Source organism: Takifugu rubripes, chromosome 22 (genome assembly GCF_901000725.2).
Source record: "Takifugu rubripes chromosome 22, fTakRub1.2, whole genome shotgun sequence".
Taxonomy (NCBI): Eukaryota; Metazoa; Chordata; class Actinopteri; order Tetraodontiformes; family Tetraodontidae; genus Takifugu; species Takifugu rubripes.
Genome location: NC_042306.1, coordinates 8,334,742 through 8,352,641, shown reverse-complemented (window position 1 = coordinate 8,352,641; position 17,900 = coordinate 8,334,742). Strand labels below are relative to the sequence as shown.

The 17,900-nt window shown below is 42.5% G+C and overlaps 1 protein-coding gene across 1 annotated transcript in view; it reads left to right on the top strand.

Moving 5' to 3' along the window:
• brinp2 (bone morphogenetic protein/retinoic acid inducible neural-specific 2) overlaps positions 1 to 17,900 on the top strand; it is a 125,670-nt gene that overhangs the window by 49,965 nt on the left and 57,805 nt on the right. The window contains exon 2 of the mRNA XM_011616381.2: positions 9,651 to 10,094. Coding sequence (XP_011614683.2) covers positions 9,718 to 10,094 — 377 coding nt within the window. The 5' untranslated portion in view covers positions 9,651 to 9,717. The remainder of the gene's footprint in view (positions 1 to 9,650; positions 10,095 to 17,900) is intronic.

Genomic DNA, 17,900 nt, shown 5'->3' with positions numbered 1-17,900 from the left:
AGAGCATTTTTCTACTAATTTATGACCAATCGAACATGCAGGATAGACAGTGCTCGCTGTGGCGCACCATGGCAATTTCACAAGGCCTCTTCTGAATTTACCGATGACGGCCAACACAATCCAAATGGTTGGTTAAGGAATCATTAGGGATCCATCTGTGATACAGAGGGAGATCTGCTCGCTCTTCTCAAATCCACCAGTAACAGATGACGGATGTTCCAAAATTCTTTGCAGTTCTATGCTGAGCAACAAACGTGCTCCAGGAAATGGAGGCACGTTGCTGCTGCTGCTGATTGTGGGAGAACAGAGTCTTCAATCATGCCTTTTCTTTCGCTGCGGGCCAACTGGCTTTCTTAATAGATACTACAGTAATGGGGGGGGGGTGCCTCTGTCCCAGAGGGCAACTCTGATGAAGCAAACGCAAATTAACCCACTCTGCACAAGGCGGAGAGTTGTTTCATTTATTGATTCACCAAAATGCTCAGATATTGAAATCCTACCACCCGCTGCCGAACGGATTCAATTTGTTTTTAATAGGGTTCAAGTGGAACTAGGTGGGCCCCAGAGAGAATTCCGCAGATTATTTCCTTTGCAGCCCCGTCCAACGTTGTCATTTATTTCAATCAGAGAAAAACGGGCTGATTGCAGTGATGCGGAGAAGCTCGGGATGAAGTGCTGGTGACACATGTCAACGGCGGCTGGCTGCTGGGGAGATGAGACAGTGGCCTTGCAATTGGCCTTGATTACACACCATTGACAGTAGCAATCGCGCTACAATGAGGAGCGCATTTTGGTGTCAACCCGGTTATAACTTCTTCGCCCCATTAAATTGATTGTCAGGGTAATTGAGATGCGGCACACTGTGAGTGACAGGGCCCACACGTTTTAAAGGGCGCACAGCCCACACAGCCTCTTGATGGCACCCCATTCTTTCTTAAACTGCATGCTTAGATAGACAATATTTCACTCTCCTACCTCCCCATGGGGGTTTCCTCCTGGCACCAGAACAGTGAATAATGAAGCTGCATAGTTCCCATGGGATGTGAGTCCATTCTTATTGTGGTCCAGAGGATGAGGAACTTTCTGGAGCTCTGAATTGTGCAGCAGATGTTCAACTGTTGGTGTGTGTGAACTATTGCAATGTTCATCTGATGATTAAAGAAGGGGAAGCAGGAGAAAAATGGTATTGTCTAATCGTGTGAAACCAGGGCAGAGGAAATAAGAACTCTTTACAACCACCCCAAAGGGATGACAGGAAAATGTGATGTTTACCAGTGGTGACCGGACCGGCCCCGCACGTTCAGGAAGACGATGTCAGCTCCTGGCTGAACTCAAAAACCGTTTGATCTAGGAAACACTGAGAAGGAGAGCTGAGGTGTTTCTCTGCATGCGCACATACCATGGAAGCATTGGGAGACCCGCTCTGACTTACCAATAGAACTTTGGTGTGAGAATACAAAATGGCTACTGACGCTTGCCTGGAATTGGACTTTGAAGAGCTTTAGGGAGACTGGAAGTGTCTGAGTGACAGAGATGCCGGAGAATTCCTTCAGCTTCAAGAGGGGAAATGGTCTCAAACAGTCAAATCTTCAAAGGTTGTTTTCTTTTTTCAGTCGATGAAGATATGTGGAAAATAAGAAAGGCCTAGTGATATATGGGGAACATTATTAATCACATCATTGCCACTGCTAAAAATTAGATAATTTGAATTGTGTTGTGAAAAAGACAAGGACAAGGAACTGTAAAAGATGAAGACAGCGGTAGATGGTTGGAGGAAGGTGAGGAAGGTGCTAACGGGTCATGTGGAGCTGTGTTACCATAGCCTGAAAAACAAAGCCCGGAAAAGAGGGAAACGATTTTCCTCTCCAGAGTGATAAAAGCCCACCGCAAAGGTTCAGCAGCAGCCGTGTGCATAAATGTGACGGCTGCATGCTTTCATTATTGTCTGTTTATTTACTCATAACAGCTTGCCTGGCTTCTGCTGGAGGCTGGCACTTTACGTAGGAACACGTGCATTAGACATGTGTGTAGCATCTATCCACATTGTTCACGTGTCGGCCGAATTGCGCCTGTCTCACTGCTATGCCCTCTGTTGCAACAGTAGGCAGCAGCAATTATCACTTCTCAGGTCCCGCGCTATCTTGCTTTCCTGAGCCACATTCAGACTTTAGCCCCTAACAGCAACTAAATGCTGATATCTTATTAACCTTTCTCATCAGCCATATTACAGGTCGAGTAAAGGAGGTTCTCTCTGAATTCTGGCCAATGTGCAGCTGAGTCAGTGAGTGCTGAATGAGCATAAAGCTGACAGTTTTAGAGCAAACAGACTTGCTTGCATGGCTGCCAGACAGCCCGTGGCTCTCCACCTGCCCGAACGCCACTTACTGAAGACGAATGGCTACTGGGCGGCCATTACTTACATTGCGAAATGGCCTTAAAAGGTTTTGCATCGTCCTTTTCAACATAAATGTGACTAAATGCCATGAAGCCAGGGTCATTTAAAAACAGATCTTCTCATGCTCTTATGATCCTGAAGTCATTTAAAAAACCCGTTTCCCACCTGTCATCGCGGTAACCTAAAAAGAAACACACTGAAAGATCACAAACCACCAGAAAAAATATGTGATTATATAAATATGATTTGCAAGATGTTCTAAACGTTCTGAAACACATGTGGTTCGATGCGTCCTTAATTCTGTTGAGTGATAAACAGTAAATGGTAAATGGATTTTTGTGGTCAGCACATTCGCCCATTCACACACTCTCTTGTAAAAAGACTCTTGTAATAATTGTTCAAATCTATAAACCATTTGTTAATAAAGCAGTATTTTTGAAATTGTTAAAACTCTTTAATTACTTTAATACCTTTAATACCAATTTACTGGCTAAATGGCTATTAACTTCAGACAGAACAAATCCCCCCATTCTTATAAATGTTTGCTTCCAATACTTGATCCTTGTTTTCTATATAAGCATAGTCAACATTAGGGAGTGTTCGCCTGCTGAGTCTGTTAGCAAACATACGGATTCTGGTAGGTGCATCAGAGCAACTGGATTGTTTGAGTTTCTTGAAGACGTTTCATGTTTCACCCAAGAGGCTTCATCAGTTCGGAGGCAATATGTCTGTGAAGGTTCTCAGTCACCCAGGTCATGGTAATCCTGGTAATTCACGGTATGATTCAACAACCAGAATGATCATGACCCAGATGAACCTTCAAAGACATAAGGGTGGCTGTGACTTCTCACTGGACAACTTTTACAACAGTCAAAATAATTGCATGCTATCAGTTGTGGTTGCACACTGCTGCTGATGAAAAAAAAAAAAACTGGTTGAAAGGATTATTCAGATCCTTATGGGCTTCCTGGCTGCTGCAGGTGCATCTTTAAAGACAGTAAATGACTGGCTGTTGGTTAATGAGACTTTGAGTTAAAGTGCTGCTGCAGCAAATGATATGGATAATTCTCAATTGACAGTATCGGTTCAGGCAATTTTGAAGTATATTGCAAATATAGCTTCAAAAATCAATAAATTTCAACTTTTAAAATGCCATGTGATAGAAAATCTTTCTGCCCTGCAAAGAGAAAATGATCTTAGAATAAAAGACTTGTAACAATGTGGTAATTCATTATTCTCTTTGACAAACTGCACTACAACTGCTGTCCACATAAAAAAGCATGGGCTCATTAATGGATGAGTTGGCTTCAAAATACAGTTACATTTGTGGAGCTGCGTCGCTCCTCTAGTGGGATGTGTGTTCATCCAACCACCATCCCAGTGACACTGTGGTGGAGCTATTTAATTGTTAGTTGTGTCAAAGTCCTATTGTCCATGTAATAGTGGGAATGATCATTCTGGCCTATATGTGCTCAGAGCTGCAATGTTTGATGGGCCACCAGGGGCTTTCAGTTCATTTAATTATCCACCCACTGTTGCATATGGAAAGAATTTTATTAGAATGGTTCTGCTCTGAGCTTGTTAAGCCTGTGAGTCAGCCATCTATTGTGAGCATAAAGGTAGAACTGAATACGTAAGCTTTAGCATGTGGAATAACAACTACAATAGTGGGTAGGAAGAAGGCTTAAAATTCTGAGTACCGTAAATGGGCATTTAAACGCACAACTATAGAGGAACTGTGAAGCAACAAAAGAAAGACTTCACAGAATGATAATAGAAATCCAATAACTATTCAGTAGAATGATGCAGCGCTTATCACGAGCACCTGTCGGCAAGAAGGTTGAGGGTGGGATCCCCAGTTTCTGTGTGGGGCCTTTCTGTGTGGAGATTGTCAATAGAAAATGAATGTAATGATGGCTGTAAATAACTATTCATAACTGACTGAGCATAAATGAACAATAAATGTCTAAAATGAAGCACTTGGAAAATGGTGATGGTTGTCTCTCAGTAAAAGCTTCTATATGCTGCACTTCCCCTCCGAGTGGCTTCTAAATCATTTGCGTTGCACAAAAACCCGCAGGTACACTCCAAATGCTGCAGGGTGTGATGTCATTTTTCTGTCCTTACCCAGCTGCAGACAGAAAACCCACTGAGACACGGTGGAGTCTGCAAGGGTCCATTTGAAAGCAGCAAAATCAGCCAGCAATTAATCCACATGTGTATGTTTAAATTTAAACTCTCAATCAATCAATCAATCAATCAATCAATCAATCAATCAATCAATCAATCAATCAATCAATCAATCAATCAGTCAGTCAATCCATCCATCTGTCCGTCCGTCTGTCCCCCTGCTAACAGGCTAGCTAGCTATTGGAACAAAAACATGATCACCATCACAGTTTTCTCTCACTTTATTGGTTCATGTCCTCCTCTCCTCTCCTCTCCTCTCCTCTCCTCTCCTCTCCTCTCCTCTCCTCTCCTCTCCCCTCATCAGAAAAGCTTTTCTTTGATAACTTGTAATAGTATGAAACAGTATGTTTTACAAAGTAAATAAATCTTATCTTAATTTAAAACATGGCCTAATATGTGTGAGCTCACCAAACCGCTCTCAGTAATGAGGTAATGAGCAGATGTCCAGATTATTGGGAATATGATTACTGCAAGTTGCTCTTTGGGCTGCTCTAATGTCACTTTGAGCCGAGCCACGCTGACAGGCTGTTGTTGTCTTCATTATGAGATGGTGGAGACGGTAACAGAGGTATTGATCGGCTCTAATTCACCATATGGCTGTTTTTCGAGCCTGGAATTCAGCAAAGATGCAGCTCGGGCCTACACACGTGCATGCACACGGGGCACACACTAACGCACACTCATGCAGATCCAACAAACACAAGCCTCAGCGCAGCTGTGCATCTGCCAGAGTGCCAGATCTCACCATTGCCCCACCGTAATTAGAGTGTCTCCAGACATTATCAGCATTATGTTGACATTCTTGCAGGCTGTGTTTCTTCCTAAATCCTGCAATTTGTATGAATTTGAATATATGAATGCATGTTTTCGTGCACAGTGCTCCGCCGCTGGGTGTCGCGTATCAGAGAGAAAGCCAATTACACGTTCTCTTCTTTCCTGCCTTTAATCAGATGTCCTTTCATGCCTCTGCATTGTCCTCCACTGATTAATCCAGTCACACATTTGAAATGCTGTAAACTTTCTTTATGCTTTTTTTGTTATGACTCACATCTGAAAGTGAAGGTGAGCTGGGTGGGAGGAATGCGGGTGTTTGATCATCGCTGCAGGGTTCAAAGTGTTCCTGTTAAAATATTTACATCCAGAGCGCAAGCATGAGCAACGTGACTATTTTCTTAATGACATGAACGTATACATCATACACTTTCTCCACTTGATAATCACAGACAGGACTAAGTAGGTCTTTCTTCTTCTTAAGGATAGTATTTAGCAGTATTGCTTCATGGCAGGTCATGGGTTTCATCTCCACCATAAGCAAGCCTGTCTGTGTTTAGTTGGTATTCTCTCTCTCTCTCTTTCTGGGTTTGCTCCAGGTGCTTCCATTTCCCCCTCCATTAAAAGCTTACTGGTTAGGCTGATCCACAGCCACAACCAGCTTATCAAGGGACAAACATGGATCCTCCTCAGTAGTTTTGCTGTTCCAGAGAGCAGCTCCAGAGCTGTGATTCTGCCTGACTAAGACAGGACAAATGTCCAACTTACACCCACTTTCTTCTTTGCCTTTAAGTTTGGAACACAGAATCACTTCAACAGGTCAGGAGGCCAAACATTTCTCACGGCAGCCTCGATGATTGGCCACTCTGTGGCTTGATAGGAAGCTTAAGCATCACAGTCAATTTGGGAACGAGACATTTTTTTGCTGTTTGAGTGTCCGTTTTCAGCATCTCCCTGTTCTTGTCTCAGCAATTCCACCACCCGTTTCACATTTCCCACTCCTTTAGTCACATGATTTGTGCAAAACTGTATTACAATTTACATCTTCCTATGGCCAAAATAAATAAATTAAATAAGTCCAATAAATGCAACTGGCTGCTTCCCTTGACACCGCTTTGGTCCCTGAGCTGTTATTTGAGTGCACTGAGTGCATGACATGGGCGATTCCACCTGACTGCTTCCTTATTTTTATATTTCATCCTGCGATCCTCAGAATTCCCCAACATCGCCTCGGTGTCATTGTTTTTGCATTTTATTATCAGAGCATGAGTCTCAGAAGACAAATGGGGGCGTCGTAAAATGCCTTCATCACATCTGTTTAGGTTCAGCATAAATTCAGACCGTACTTAAGTTTTCCGTTCTGTCAGTTTCCTGAACAGACATGCCTGACATAAACGTGAGGAGAGGGACACAAACACAATGTCATGCTTCCACCAGCTGAATCTTCAGCATTGTGGTCCATTAGTCAGGTTTCAGTCCTGCTTTGAGTTGTACTCACTCAACAGATGACACCACCAACTGCCAATTTAAACTACAAGAATCTATCTGCACCAACTGGAAATTAAAAATGCATTATCCAGGGTATTACTCCAGTCTGGGCTTGCATTTATCCACTGAAAATAATTATCTAATTTATTTCTTAGATAAACAGAGAATCCCCAGCATCCCAATCCACTTAAAGGATCTCCTGCTTTACATATCTGCTGTGAGCGTGCACATGTTTCCCAGAAGATTCACACTGTGCAAAACAAAGCCTCGGTGCTACAAGAAGAGGTCTCGGTGGTAAATCAATGTGTCGCGGGTTCCCGTGTCTCTCCGGTGTTATGCGGAGAGCTCACGCTCTCAAACCCATGACCTGTAAGACAGTGTTTGATGACTTCTAATCTAGTTTTTGGAGAAATGTTAAACCATCTTTGTCCAAACAATCAGAAGGTTTACAGTGAGAGAACCATCAACTTTCTGAGCGCTGTAGTCTTCTGTCATTATATTGTCTCCAAGTCCAGTTTTAATGAGGCTATTGATAAAAATCACTTACAATTTAACATATTATTATTGTTGTTGTTATTAGTGGTATTATTGTTATAATTATTGTTGTTATAAGTAGTAGTAGTAGTATTCACATTAGTATTATTGTCAAATAATAATATTAGTATTGTTATCCAAATGCAGTTGGGTTATCAGTCAGGTAGAAGATTCTTGGTCTTGTTCTTGAAACTGCACTTTTCTATACATAGATCTCATTGGTTGTTCTCTATTAAACAGGCGCAAACTAATAAGTGCATTTTGTTTGATTAAATGTTTACATTAAACTGATTCATTTTAAGCACAGTTAGCAAAGTACATGCTTGTCTGATGAAAGAAATGATGGTGTTAGACCTCTGTAGGGTTAATTTATAGAAGAAATTCTGTTAGAAACACAGAGTGAAGCGGATCAATGCACCAAATCAAATCAGGTACCGTATTTTCACGACCATAAGGCGCACTGTAATAAAAGGCGCAGTCTCAGTTATGGGTGCTATTTCTGTATTTAAAACATACATAAGGCGCACCGTATTATTAGGCGCATGCTGAAACATACAGTAAAAAATAACAACGGAAGTAAAACAGTGAGTTTCGACACATTTATTGAACAAAATATTGCCACAAAACCATCAAAGTTTTCATCTTCTGTATCTGAATTAAACAGCTGCACTATTTCAATGTCCAACATCCCCAATTCCTTTTCTTAATCATCTGAATCGGACTCACCGACCGGTTCCGGTTCAGCGTTGATTTTGTGAAAGCTCTTACAATACATGAAGACGGTATCATAGCCCATGCGTCTACAATCCACCCGCATATGGTGGCATAACTTGCCCGCCGCTGCCTCATAGTCTTTGTGAAGGAGTGTTCGCCTTCCGTCATCCAGCGCTCTGTCCGCTTCTGTGGCAGCCGAGAACCGCGGTGAACGACAACTTCTCGTGCCCCGTTGTGCGTATCGCCACCGTGCTGGTCCCCTTTTTCTCCACTTTGTGGGTCAAAGGGATGTCAAAAGTCAGAGGGATCTCATCCATGTTGGTGATGTGGCTGGGCGCGGTTATCTTGTCACAGCAGCAGGTGCGGAAGATGGTCGCCCTCTCCTGGTAATCCGCTGGCAGCCGCTGCGCAACAGTTGTCCTCGCGCATATGGAGAGATGCCGCCTCTCATAAAGCAAAAACACTAAGATTGCTCGATTGCCATTTTCAGCCGCATATTCGATGGCCTGCAGTTTAAAGTAAGCCTCATTCATACGCGTCTCACTTGACCGGCGCTATTTTAGGGGATCCTTACACGTAGGTGTGCCGCTAATCGATTGGCGGAGCGTTTACCGTAGTGCACCCACCAAAGGCGCACAGCAGATTTCAGAACTCAGTCCACACACAAGGTGCACCATATTATAAGGCGCACCGTCAATTTTTGAGAAAATCTCAGTGTTTTAGGTGCGCCTTATAGTCGTGAAAATACGGTAACTTCAGAGCAGAGGTGAGATGGAGACATGACAGGGGGCCTCGGCGGCCCACTGGTGTGGGGGTTCTCACGCTTAATCGGCAGGTGAACGTTCCTCTTAGCTAACAAGAGGATTACCTGGAAGCCATCTGAGTTCCTGGCAATTCCAAAACACCCACGACACCAAAACAGACAGGTCGGATTTGTGCGATAATGAGCACAGACTGGGTTTCTTGGTTCCCCTCTTTTAATACACCTCCCTGTTTAGACTCTATTAGGATGAAGATGGAAGCACATTAGTTAAAAACTTTTACAGCAGCTGAACTTCTGTGACAGATGTATCTGCACCGCCTTAGCTTGATTATTATTTTAGTGTTTTGTCTTTGTCGACACTAGAAGAAAGGCACTAACTGCCAAACTGCCAGAAATTGCTTCATTCTCTTTTTACAGTTTGTAACTTCTACTTTTTCACAGCCTGGATTTAGCTATACCACCATCTGCTAATGAAACTGGCTTCATTTATCCTCTACACAAAAGAAATTGAAATTTAACCAAGACTGGTGGTGCATGAATTAGAATGGATATTTGGAGCATGTAATTTGATCTGAAATTACAGTCAACCACCAACAGATGAGGCCTGTCTGATTTCCTCAATGTTGCTGGTTTCATTATGATTATGAAAATACAGATTTTGGAGCAGCTTTGCAGTAGCCCTGCTATCCTTGGTGCCATCTTGTTAACCCGTGACTCGAATACTTTAGACAGGTAAATGCTGTTCACCTGCTCCTCTTGGAAATGACACTAAGCGGCTGTGTTCTTGTTCTCCAGGCCAGTGGGAGGTGACTGTCGGAAGAAATGCCGGTCCTCGGTGCCCTAGTACATCACCACCGGGACCATGGCGACTCAATGGCCAGTGAGAAGAGAGAGGTGCTTCCACGGCTCCTCCTGTCTTGGTAGATGGTCAGTTTCCTCCTTGATGGTTCTATGGATGCCCTGGGTGTTGCTGTGTCTGGCGTGGCCCGCCCCAGCAGAACAGGTGGGCGGTGATGGGAAACCTCTCCACGGCTCCATTTCTTCTTTGTCGTCCTCATCTTCCCCCTCTTCCTCCACTTCCTTGCTGACGGCAAGTTCTTCGCTCTTCAACGCGAGGCAGAGCAGACAGCAGCTGGACTGGCTGCTGTCAGAGAAGGGACCTTTCCACAGATGTCCTGAGTACACCGAGTTCAGGGAGAGATTCCAGCATGGGTTCTCAACCCGATACAAGATCTACAGGTCAGTGTGTGTGAGTGTGAATACCATGTTTTAAAACATGCTTACTTCTCCTCATATGTGATGCACAGAAGTACAGAGAGAAATTTTGATATTGTATCAAAATTTGACCTCTAAAATGACTCAAAAGCATCATCAAGTTACCATTTGCCCTGAAAGTTTGTGAAGGTAAAATGAAGGAACACAGTATGTGTGAATTATTTGTTGGTTAGCTCCGAACTGTCAGATTCTGTGTTTACATGGTTTATCCTCACGCTCTTGTTGGATTCTGTTCCAAAAGCTTCCTGATCTGTGGACTCAGCTGGGAGGCAGACGGCGTTCAACAGGCCGTGCCTTCAGTTCCTCTCAAATCATTCTATGTATATATAAAAGCAAACCGCATCATGATGTTAGAAGTCAAATGTCCATTAAAGCCAATTAACTTGAATTATTGAACAAATTTCACTGAAGGCTTAGTAAAGTGCATGAACGTATGACCATGTGCTATACAAATGGATGTCAGTGGTAAAGAACGAGATAAGTGCAAATGTGTGAAGAACATGTGGAGACTCGTGCGCATTTTAATAATGTAGAAACGACACCAGAACAAAGCTGCAGTAGGGTGTGTGTAGTAAAGAGCTTTCGCACTTCAGCAAATAAAGCTAAAACGTGCTGGAGGATAGATCTAGTCGCAGCAGCAACATTGTTGGATGTGTCAGGTTTGATCAGCGTATTGTCAGACAATGATGTTTCCATCTTTTTGTTCGCGCTTTTCTGTTCAGATCTGATGGCAGAAAAGCAGTAAAAACTTGGTATGCTCACCCCCCCTCTGATTTTTATTTATAGGAACAAGTTTGGGGTTTTTCCGCTGTGAGATAAAAATCTTAAAAAAAAAAAATCTGTAAAATCGATAAACTAATCTTTATAAGAAACCTCACAGATTAATGGAGCGATTCTGATTCTGATTCTGATTTCCCCATGGGAACGTCTTGCTGGTGTTCTCTCACAGTCCATTGACTAGAGTAGGGAGATAAGAACCCAATCCTTCAGGGTTGCAATCCACTCGGGATTTCTGACCTACCGGTTCCATCTGGCCTCAATTAAAAATGTTTTCTAACCCTTGGAGTCTGCATCCTGGGCTAGAGACACCTGAAACTAACCCATTATTGTTAGGTTTAGATCCAGTGTCCCCCATGACTTTCATTAGAATTACAATCAAGGGACATTCATCATCACAGGAGTTTGAATGACAGTTCAGTCTCTGGCTCTCAGCAGGTAGAAGTGGTGGGTTTGCTTTAGCCAACAAGTAGACCGACGCAGCTACAACATCACAGCTAAAAAGTGAATTGGGGGGTTATGGAGCAAAAGCACAATCAAAAAACGCTGAGAAACTCAGAAGAAGTCCAACTACGTGGTTATGGTACCCACAGATGGATCAATTGCTTTTAAATTTAAAATCAAACAATCAATCAATCAATAAACCATCCATTTTCTGCAATGCATAGGTAATATCTCTGTCACAAAATAGTGGTTAGCTAAACTAATCTAAACTTCTTTGTGTTAATGTTCATTAAGTGTGCTCTGATTTGAAGGATTCAGATCTATAGAGCGCCGGATTGTTCACAGAGTGCAGGAATCAAAGGGAGCGTTAAATGTTGGGATATAAAATCATTTCTGTGTGTTCTGATCAGATGAAAGCCAAGATGGTTCTCTGCCACAGGAGCTGACTGACAGCTCTGTCTCCAGATGTTGCGTGGTTTCTTTTGCGTCTGGCTTATGAACTCGGCAAGATTGAAGAGAACGGAGCTCAGAGATGAAAGAGCAATTCATGAGCAACTTTCATTAAAAGAAAACACAGTAGATTTTTATTACAGCCAAAGAAAGGCGGCTGTTCGTGCTTATCTCAAGTGACTTCTTTTAAAGCTCCAGACTCATCAAAAAGACAAAAATCCCTTTAGTTTTATATGAAATATACAGTCATATGTCAGCCTCAGAAGATGTTTATCATTTAAGGTGGAGTCAGCTCAGTGGAGTTTCTTCTAGAGGCCATTAATCATGTTTATCTCTTTACGAGCCATGATCAGAAGTCAAAGACATTGTTTTAAAGTTAGAGCTTCCTTCAGGGAACATTGCCTGCCAAGCCCTAAGTTATCAATCATTTTCTGCAATGTGGGAAAGTTTCACTGTGTGTAAAGCCCTTCACCTGTGGAACGTACATTTCTGCTAAAGATCAGACCACTGACATCAAGTGTAGTACAAAATCTGATGGCTCATTCGAACAGAGAAAATTGAATGGAAGAAAATGTGTCAAAATGGAAAAACACGACAGGTTTTTCTCGGTGCTACCAATTCATTTAACCATTGCAAATACCATACCAGACCATACAAATAAATATGAGCCTAAGCCAACCCCTGCACTTCCCACTTTTGCCGGTGAGGCAGCGTTTCCCCCTCCTTGCTGCAGCAGGACACCTTCTGGTTTCTAATGGTGCTTCCTCCTCCTCCTCTTGTCTTTAGCTTGAATCAAATTGGAGCGACAGCATCATTTACAAATGATGTGGACGTTTGAAGTCCTGTGGCAGGTCAGGTTCGTCATGTGGACCATGACTCAGCGTTTCACTCAGCCTTTCAAGCAAAAAGCCACGATCCTTCGCAAGCTTTTTTTCTCTTTTTATTCTTCAGTTTAGCCAAATACTTCATCCAGTTATTCTTAAACTGAAATATATTCTGAGGAGGAACATCTGACAGTTTGACTGTTTGCCTGATGATTCATCACATTAAGTTAATTACACCTGTTTTTCTTCCAGGATTTATGGCAAACATGACTGATTTTTCAACGAAAAGATGCAGACGGAAATTGCAATTATTTCAGATTCTTAACAGGGAACATACAGCTTTTCTCAGTTATTTAATTTTCTCATCACTATTTCAAACCAATTTTCACAAAAGTAGCCATAAACATTTCATGTGACTCTAACATCATCCTGGACTTTTAATTACCTTCAAAATGTCACCTTCAAACTGTCCACGAAGGTGAAGCTTCAACATTGGTGACCCTGGGGATGAAGCTTTTCTTCTGCTCCTGCTCCATAGGTTGAAGTGTGAAAAGTGATCAGAAGACTGAATTGTACCTGTACTGGATTCCCGGTGGTGACTTTATAAATGAGTTTACACCACTCTAAGGTCTCAAACTGTTACTGATGGCATTAGAAAAGCTGTAAAACTGACGGGGTGATTTTCTTTTTACATCTCTGTCACGTGTTTTGGTCCCTCTTCTCCCTCTACCTCTGGCGTTGTGGTCTGAAAGACATTTTAATCTCTCGCGTGATGCAGACGTGCGATGCATCTAGCAACCGTTTGGCTTCAGTGAGCTCTATGTGCTCACATTAAGCCTTCACCTTCTTCAGGGTCCAGTTTTACAAACATTAATGGCTTCTTTTTGTTTCTGTCCTGTCTCTCCTCTAAGTCAAACCTGCAGGCTAAAACTCAGGCACTGGTTTTTGTTTGGTAAAATGGCAAAAATATTAACATTTCAGTGGTTACAGGCAAGTTTGATATTGGATATGAAACATTTAGTGATATTAGACTCATTTCAGTGCACTGCTTGTGCCAGTACCGGTAATAATACTTTCAATGAGAAAGAAGCCTGCAGGAAGAATCAAAGATGATAAACTCACTGTTGCAGAAGAACACGACGACCCTGCGACACGCAAAGCACGTCTTTTCTGATTCTAGTTGTCCTCCTTTGACCCCTCTGATGCTACTGCCTGATTAACATTTAAGAAAATATGTGCTGGCAGACTTCTCTGTGCATTAACTTTCCAGAGTGAGAGCAGAATTGGCTGCTCTCATTAGCTAATATTAGAGGCTAATAGAGAAGAGAAAGCAACATTTTTAGAAGAGAATGTAACATGCGCCGGTCACAAGAGCAACACTCCTCTCACAGGCTCTCTATCTCCCTCTCTTGCACTTAGTGATGTAGTTAATCATCTTCTCTAGAGATTTTTATTGCTTTGCCCTGGTTGCAAATTCTGCTTCTGAACCTAATGGTCAAAAATGAAAAATGCGGGGAAAAAAAGGGAAGAATCTTCTCATTGAAACACTCTTGCTGAGCGCCAGTAAATTCACCCGACTCCTAAAATAAAAAGTCGGTAAGTGAGTAAATATAAATGAGATACTGGAGGACAAATACACCCCAGCCGTGATCAGATGTGCCAAGCTAAAGCAACGGGATCAATAATGATACCAGTTTGCGTAGTAGCAATGCTGCTGTGATTTCTGGCTGTTTGTATTATTGTTTATTCTATAAGTTCCAATGTAGGTTATTTAGATCTTTTTTTTAAATCAAACTAAATCATATGTTCGGGAACAAAGAGTGTGTCGCAGGTCTTCAAGGATTTGGCGACAAATGCACAACACGTTTGAGCTGGGCTTCTACCGAGCGAATATTCATGACAAAGCAGGGACATTCCTCATCCTAGGAGTGCCCGGTTTGATGGACAGCTCAGGCTCTGGTGTTTGCTTTATTTTAAGAGTTAAAAACTGAAAAGCTTCTGGAACACCAAAACACAATCAAAAACTTACAAGGATAAGCAAAAAGATGAGTCCAACTGCGGTTTAAAGTAAACAAAAACCGCACTGGTTGATTGATTTTTACTTTCTTTTGTTTACGTTTGTTTACGTCACTGGGCCATCCATGACATGTTGGGTGCATCCCGGCTGTGATGGTGAGGAGACGGATGGTGGGCAACCAGCTGAGTGTCAGTATTCCATGACATGATATATAAGAGACCAAATTACCATGCTCTGCACTTGGGCTCCTGCCATCCAGGCTTTGTTGGCCAATTATTTTAAAGTGGTCTTGGACTTTGAAAAGAGCTTTCTAAATGATAATATGCCAGAAATGACAAAAGGGCAGGGGAAAAAGAGGGGTTTTGGTTGTCTTGACAAAGACTGCTGGCTGATGTGACGCAGGACAGGATCAGCTGGGGATCCCAACATCTGTTTCCTCTGTGGTCGTCAACATCAAAGATGAGTAAGGTGATGGAAAACCATCAGAGGGCTACATTGGATGGGTCTTGTGGGCCGTTGCTGATTGCTGCCTCCATCGCTCCTGGTGATTCAGCCGTTGTACCACCGCAGCTGTTCAACAACGTTCACTCCCACTGCCTCACTGTTCGCGTCTCAGCTACAACTTTATTTGTCTATTTGCTGCAGTGGTTCTGAGCCGAAACACTCCCCGATCGTATCATGATCCTCGCCTCAAACAAATTATATCAGTCGGCTGAAATTAACTGAATTTAAACCAAAACTGAATTGAGAACTGAACTGAATTTGGAACACAGAGGCTTCACTCTGGGCTTCTTCGCTGGCCATTCGCCTAGACAGCCGGACATATCCACCACATACTGTACATGCTTACAGAGCTGTGGCACCACACGCCTTATTGGACTGCATGTGTTCCAGATGGAGCTGAACCAGAGCAAATGCTCACAGAAGAAACACTCTGCATCAAGTAGCAAGACATATGAGATACTGCCAAGATGTGAAACATGACAAAGCTATGCATACATTTACAACGTATAGACTCTTAATAGAACCTTATGGACAGGTTGCAATTGTAGTTTATATTGGTGCATACACAGGAGTTTCCATCACTCCAACCATTTTGTCTGGAGTGACACCCATTCCCTGTTCAAAGTCTCCATGTGTGCTGGAGTGTATCACAGTCGTCAACCAGCAGGAGGCAAGAATACATTAGGGAACACACACTTACCTACTTTCACCTAAGGGCAATTTCATTTATACAGCATTGTGGGAGGAAACAGAAGAACCTGGAGAAAATGCATGCAGGCTCAGAAAGGACGTACTTACAGCAAAGAACCTCCTAGTTATGACTATCCTGAGCAAAACCAGCAATGACATTCTACCTGTTCTGAATTTAGATAGAAATGGAGACCAAGTGAGATGGTAAAGAGAACCCATATCTTATCTGATGAGAAGAACATCAAAACAGGTAGATGGCATCTTTGAGATGGTGCTGTTATTGTCAGCTCTCACCACCGCCTTGCTTTGGGAGCTAGCATTTCCATTGCTCCAACCTAGCGGTGCGATGAGACTGATAGCGAGAGAAGGTGTAAATACATTTTTCACACTTAGATCGTTTCCCATTCCCTACCATCACAGTGGGTGATTAACGTTAGTCAGAGCACAATCCTTCAAAACCAGCTGGAAAATATTCATGTTTCTATAACCCTTCAAGAAAGAGTCTCATCTGCTGTTGAGATGGCAGTTTTGCCTCTTAAAGATGCTTCAGCCGGCAAAATGGAGATAAACTGACTCATTACTAACCCAGTGGAGCAGATTAATTTGGAATTATTTGTCTTTGCACATAAGCACACTGAGTGGTCATCAATAGCAATGAGTCCCGAGTGTTTCAGTTGGATAAATCAAGTGATTCATGGCTATTTTCATTTTCACTGAGAGCAACATAAAGGACGGTTTTTCCCCTCCACCTGGCGGATATGTTCAGGGCCAATGGCAAACCAAGACCTAGATGATTGTCATTAATATGCTGCAAATAAATAGGTGCTGAGTCCTTGATAGACTTGTCGCTGACAGTGGAAGTTAACCGGGATCGTTACCACTGTCGAAGACGTGACTCAACACGAGACGAAGAGAATGAGGTGTTGATGTGCGACTGCCGCTCCATTTCCACTTGGCCCCTAACCAAATTGCTTAGGAAACTGAGGTCTTCAGCTCAGTTCTCACAGAGCTGCAAATTTTAAAGCACTGTAAGAAAGAAAAGCAGAGATACAGGGATCTGCTCAAATGATACAGGCAGGTTAAAACTGCAAGTATGATTAAAACAGCTAGGTGTGGGGGGGAGTTTTAAATTAGGTTTTCTTCGGCCTGAATGTATCAAAGGAGTACGCAGTGATAATACATGTATTTAGATGTATTAATCCTCAATAAGACCCAGTGAAACAGGTGGAAACCTCATTACTCACATCCCTTCGAGAACAATCAGCACCAAACACACACGACTGTACAAAATGTGGAGCCCAACCTTCAGCTGAATGTGCAAATTAAAGATGGAAGGAGGTAAGAGAGGACACATGCGAGCCTCTCAGACCCAAATATCTGAAGTCTTAGCATCAAAGCCGACTGCCTTAGATTTAACGCTGATTGCATTGAGGCATGTTTTCATCATCCATAGATTGGCTCTTTTTTGAACAAAATACTCCTACTCTTTATATCCATAAACCCTCACAGACCAGCGCACCATCAGCTCTCTGCCAATGGCCTCTTCCAAAAGTAGATGATGATTCAACCTAATAAGATTTCAAAATCCTATTCTTTTAATTATTGCTCTCTTGATGAGATAGATAACAGGGAACACAGGCTGTGCTATTTTGGACCTAATTTCTCATATTTTCAGCACGATCACTTAGATTTAATGTTGAAAAGATGTCCTGTCTCTGCTTCATTTTTGAAGTTGACAAGATATGTCAACCAGTCAGTGAAACAGATCTATTTGAGAATTCTCAGTGTGTAGTTCTTAATTTTAAAAAAGATGTCCATTGGTTCCCCCCTTTTTTCTCACTGTGGATCAGAAGACCCTGTGATTGTCAGTAATAATCATGTCCACTGATAACGGCCCTATTTTCACATGGAGTTTTACCCTCAAGTATCAGACTGACGAGTCTCTATGTGCAGTGAAGTTCAGAAAGAATTGGACCCAGTGCAGAAACAAAAAAGCTGTTTGGACATCTGCTTTCTTTTAAAACTGACCAGAAACACCGCAGAGTACTGTTAACGGAACAGTCC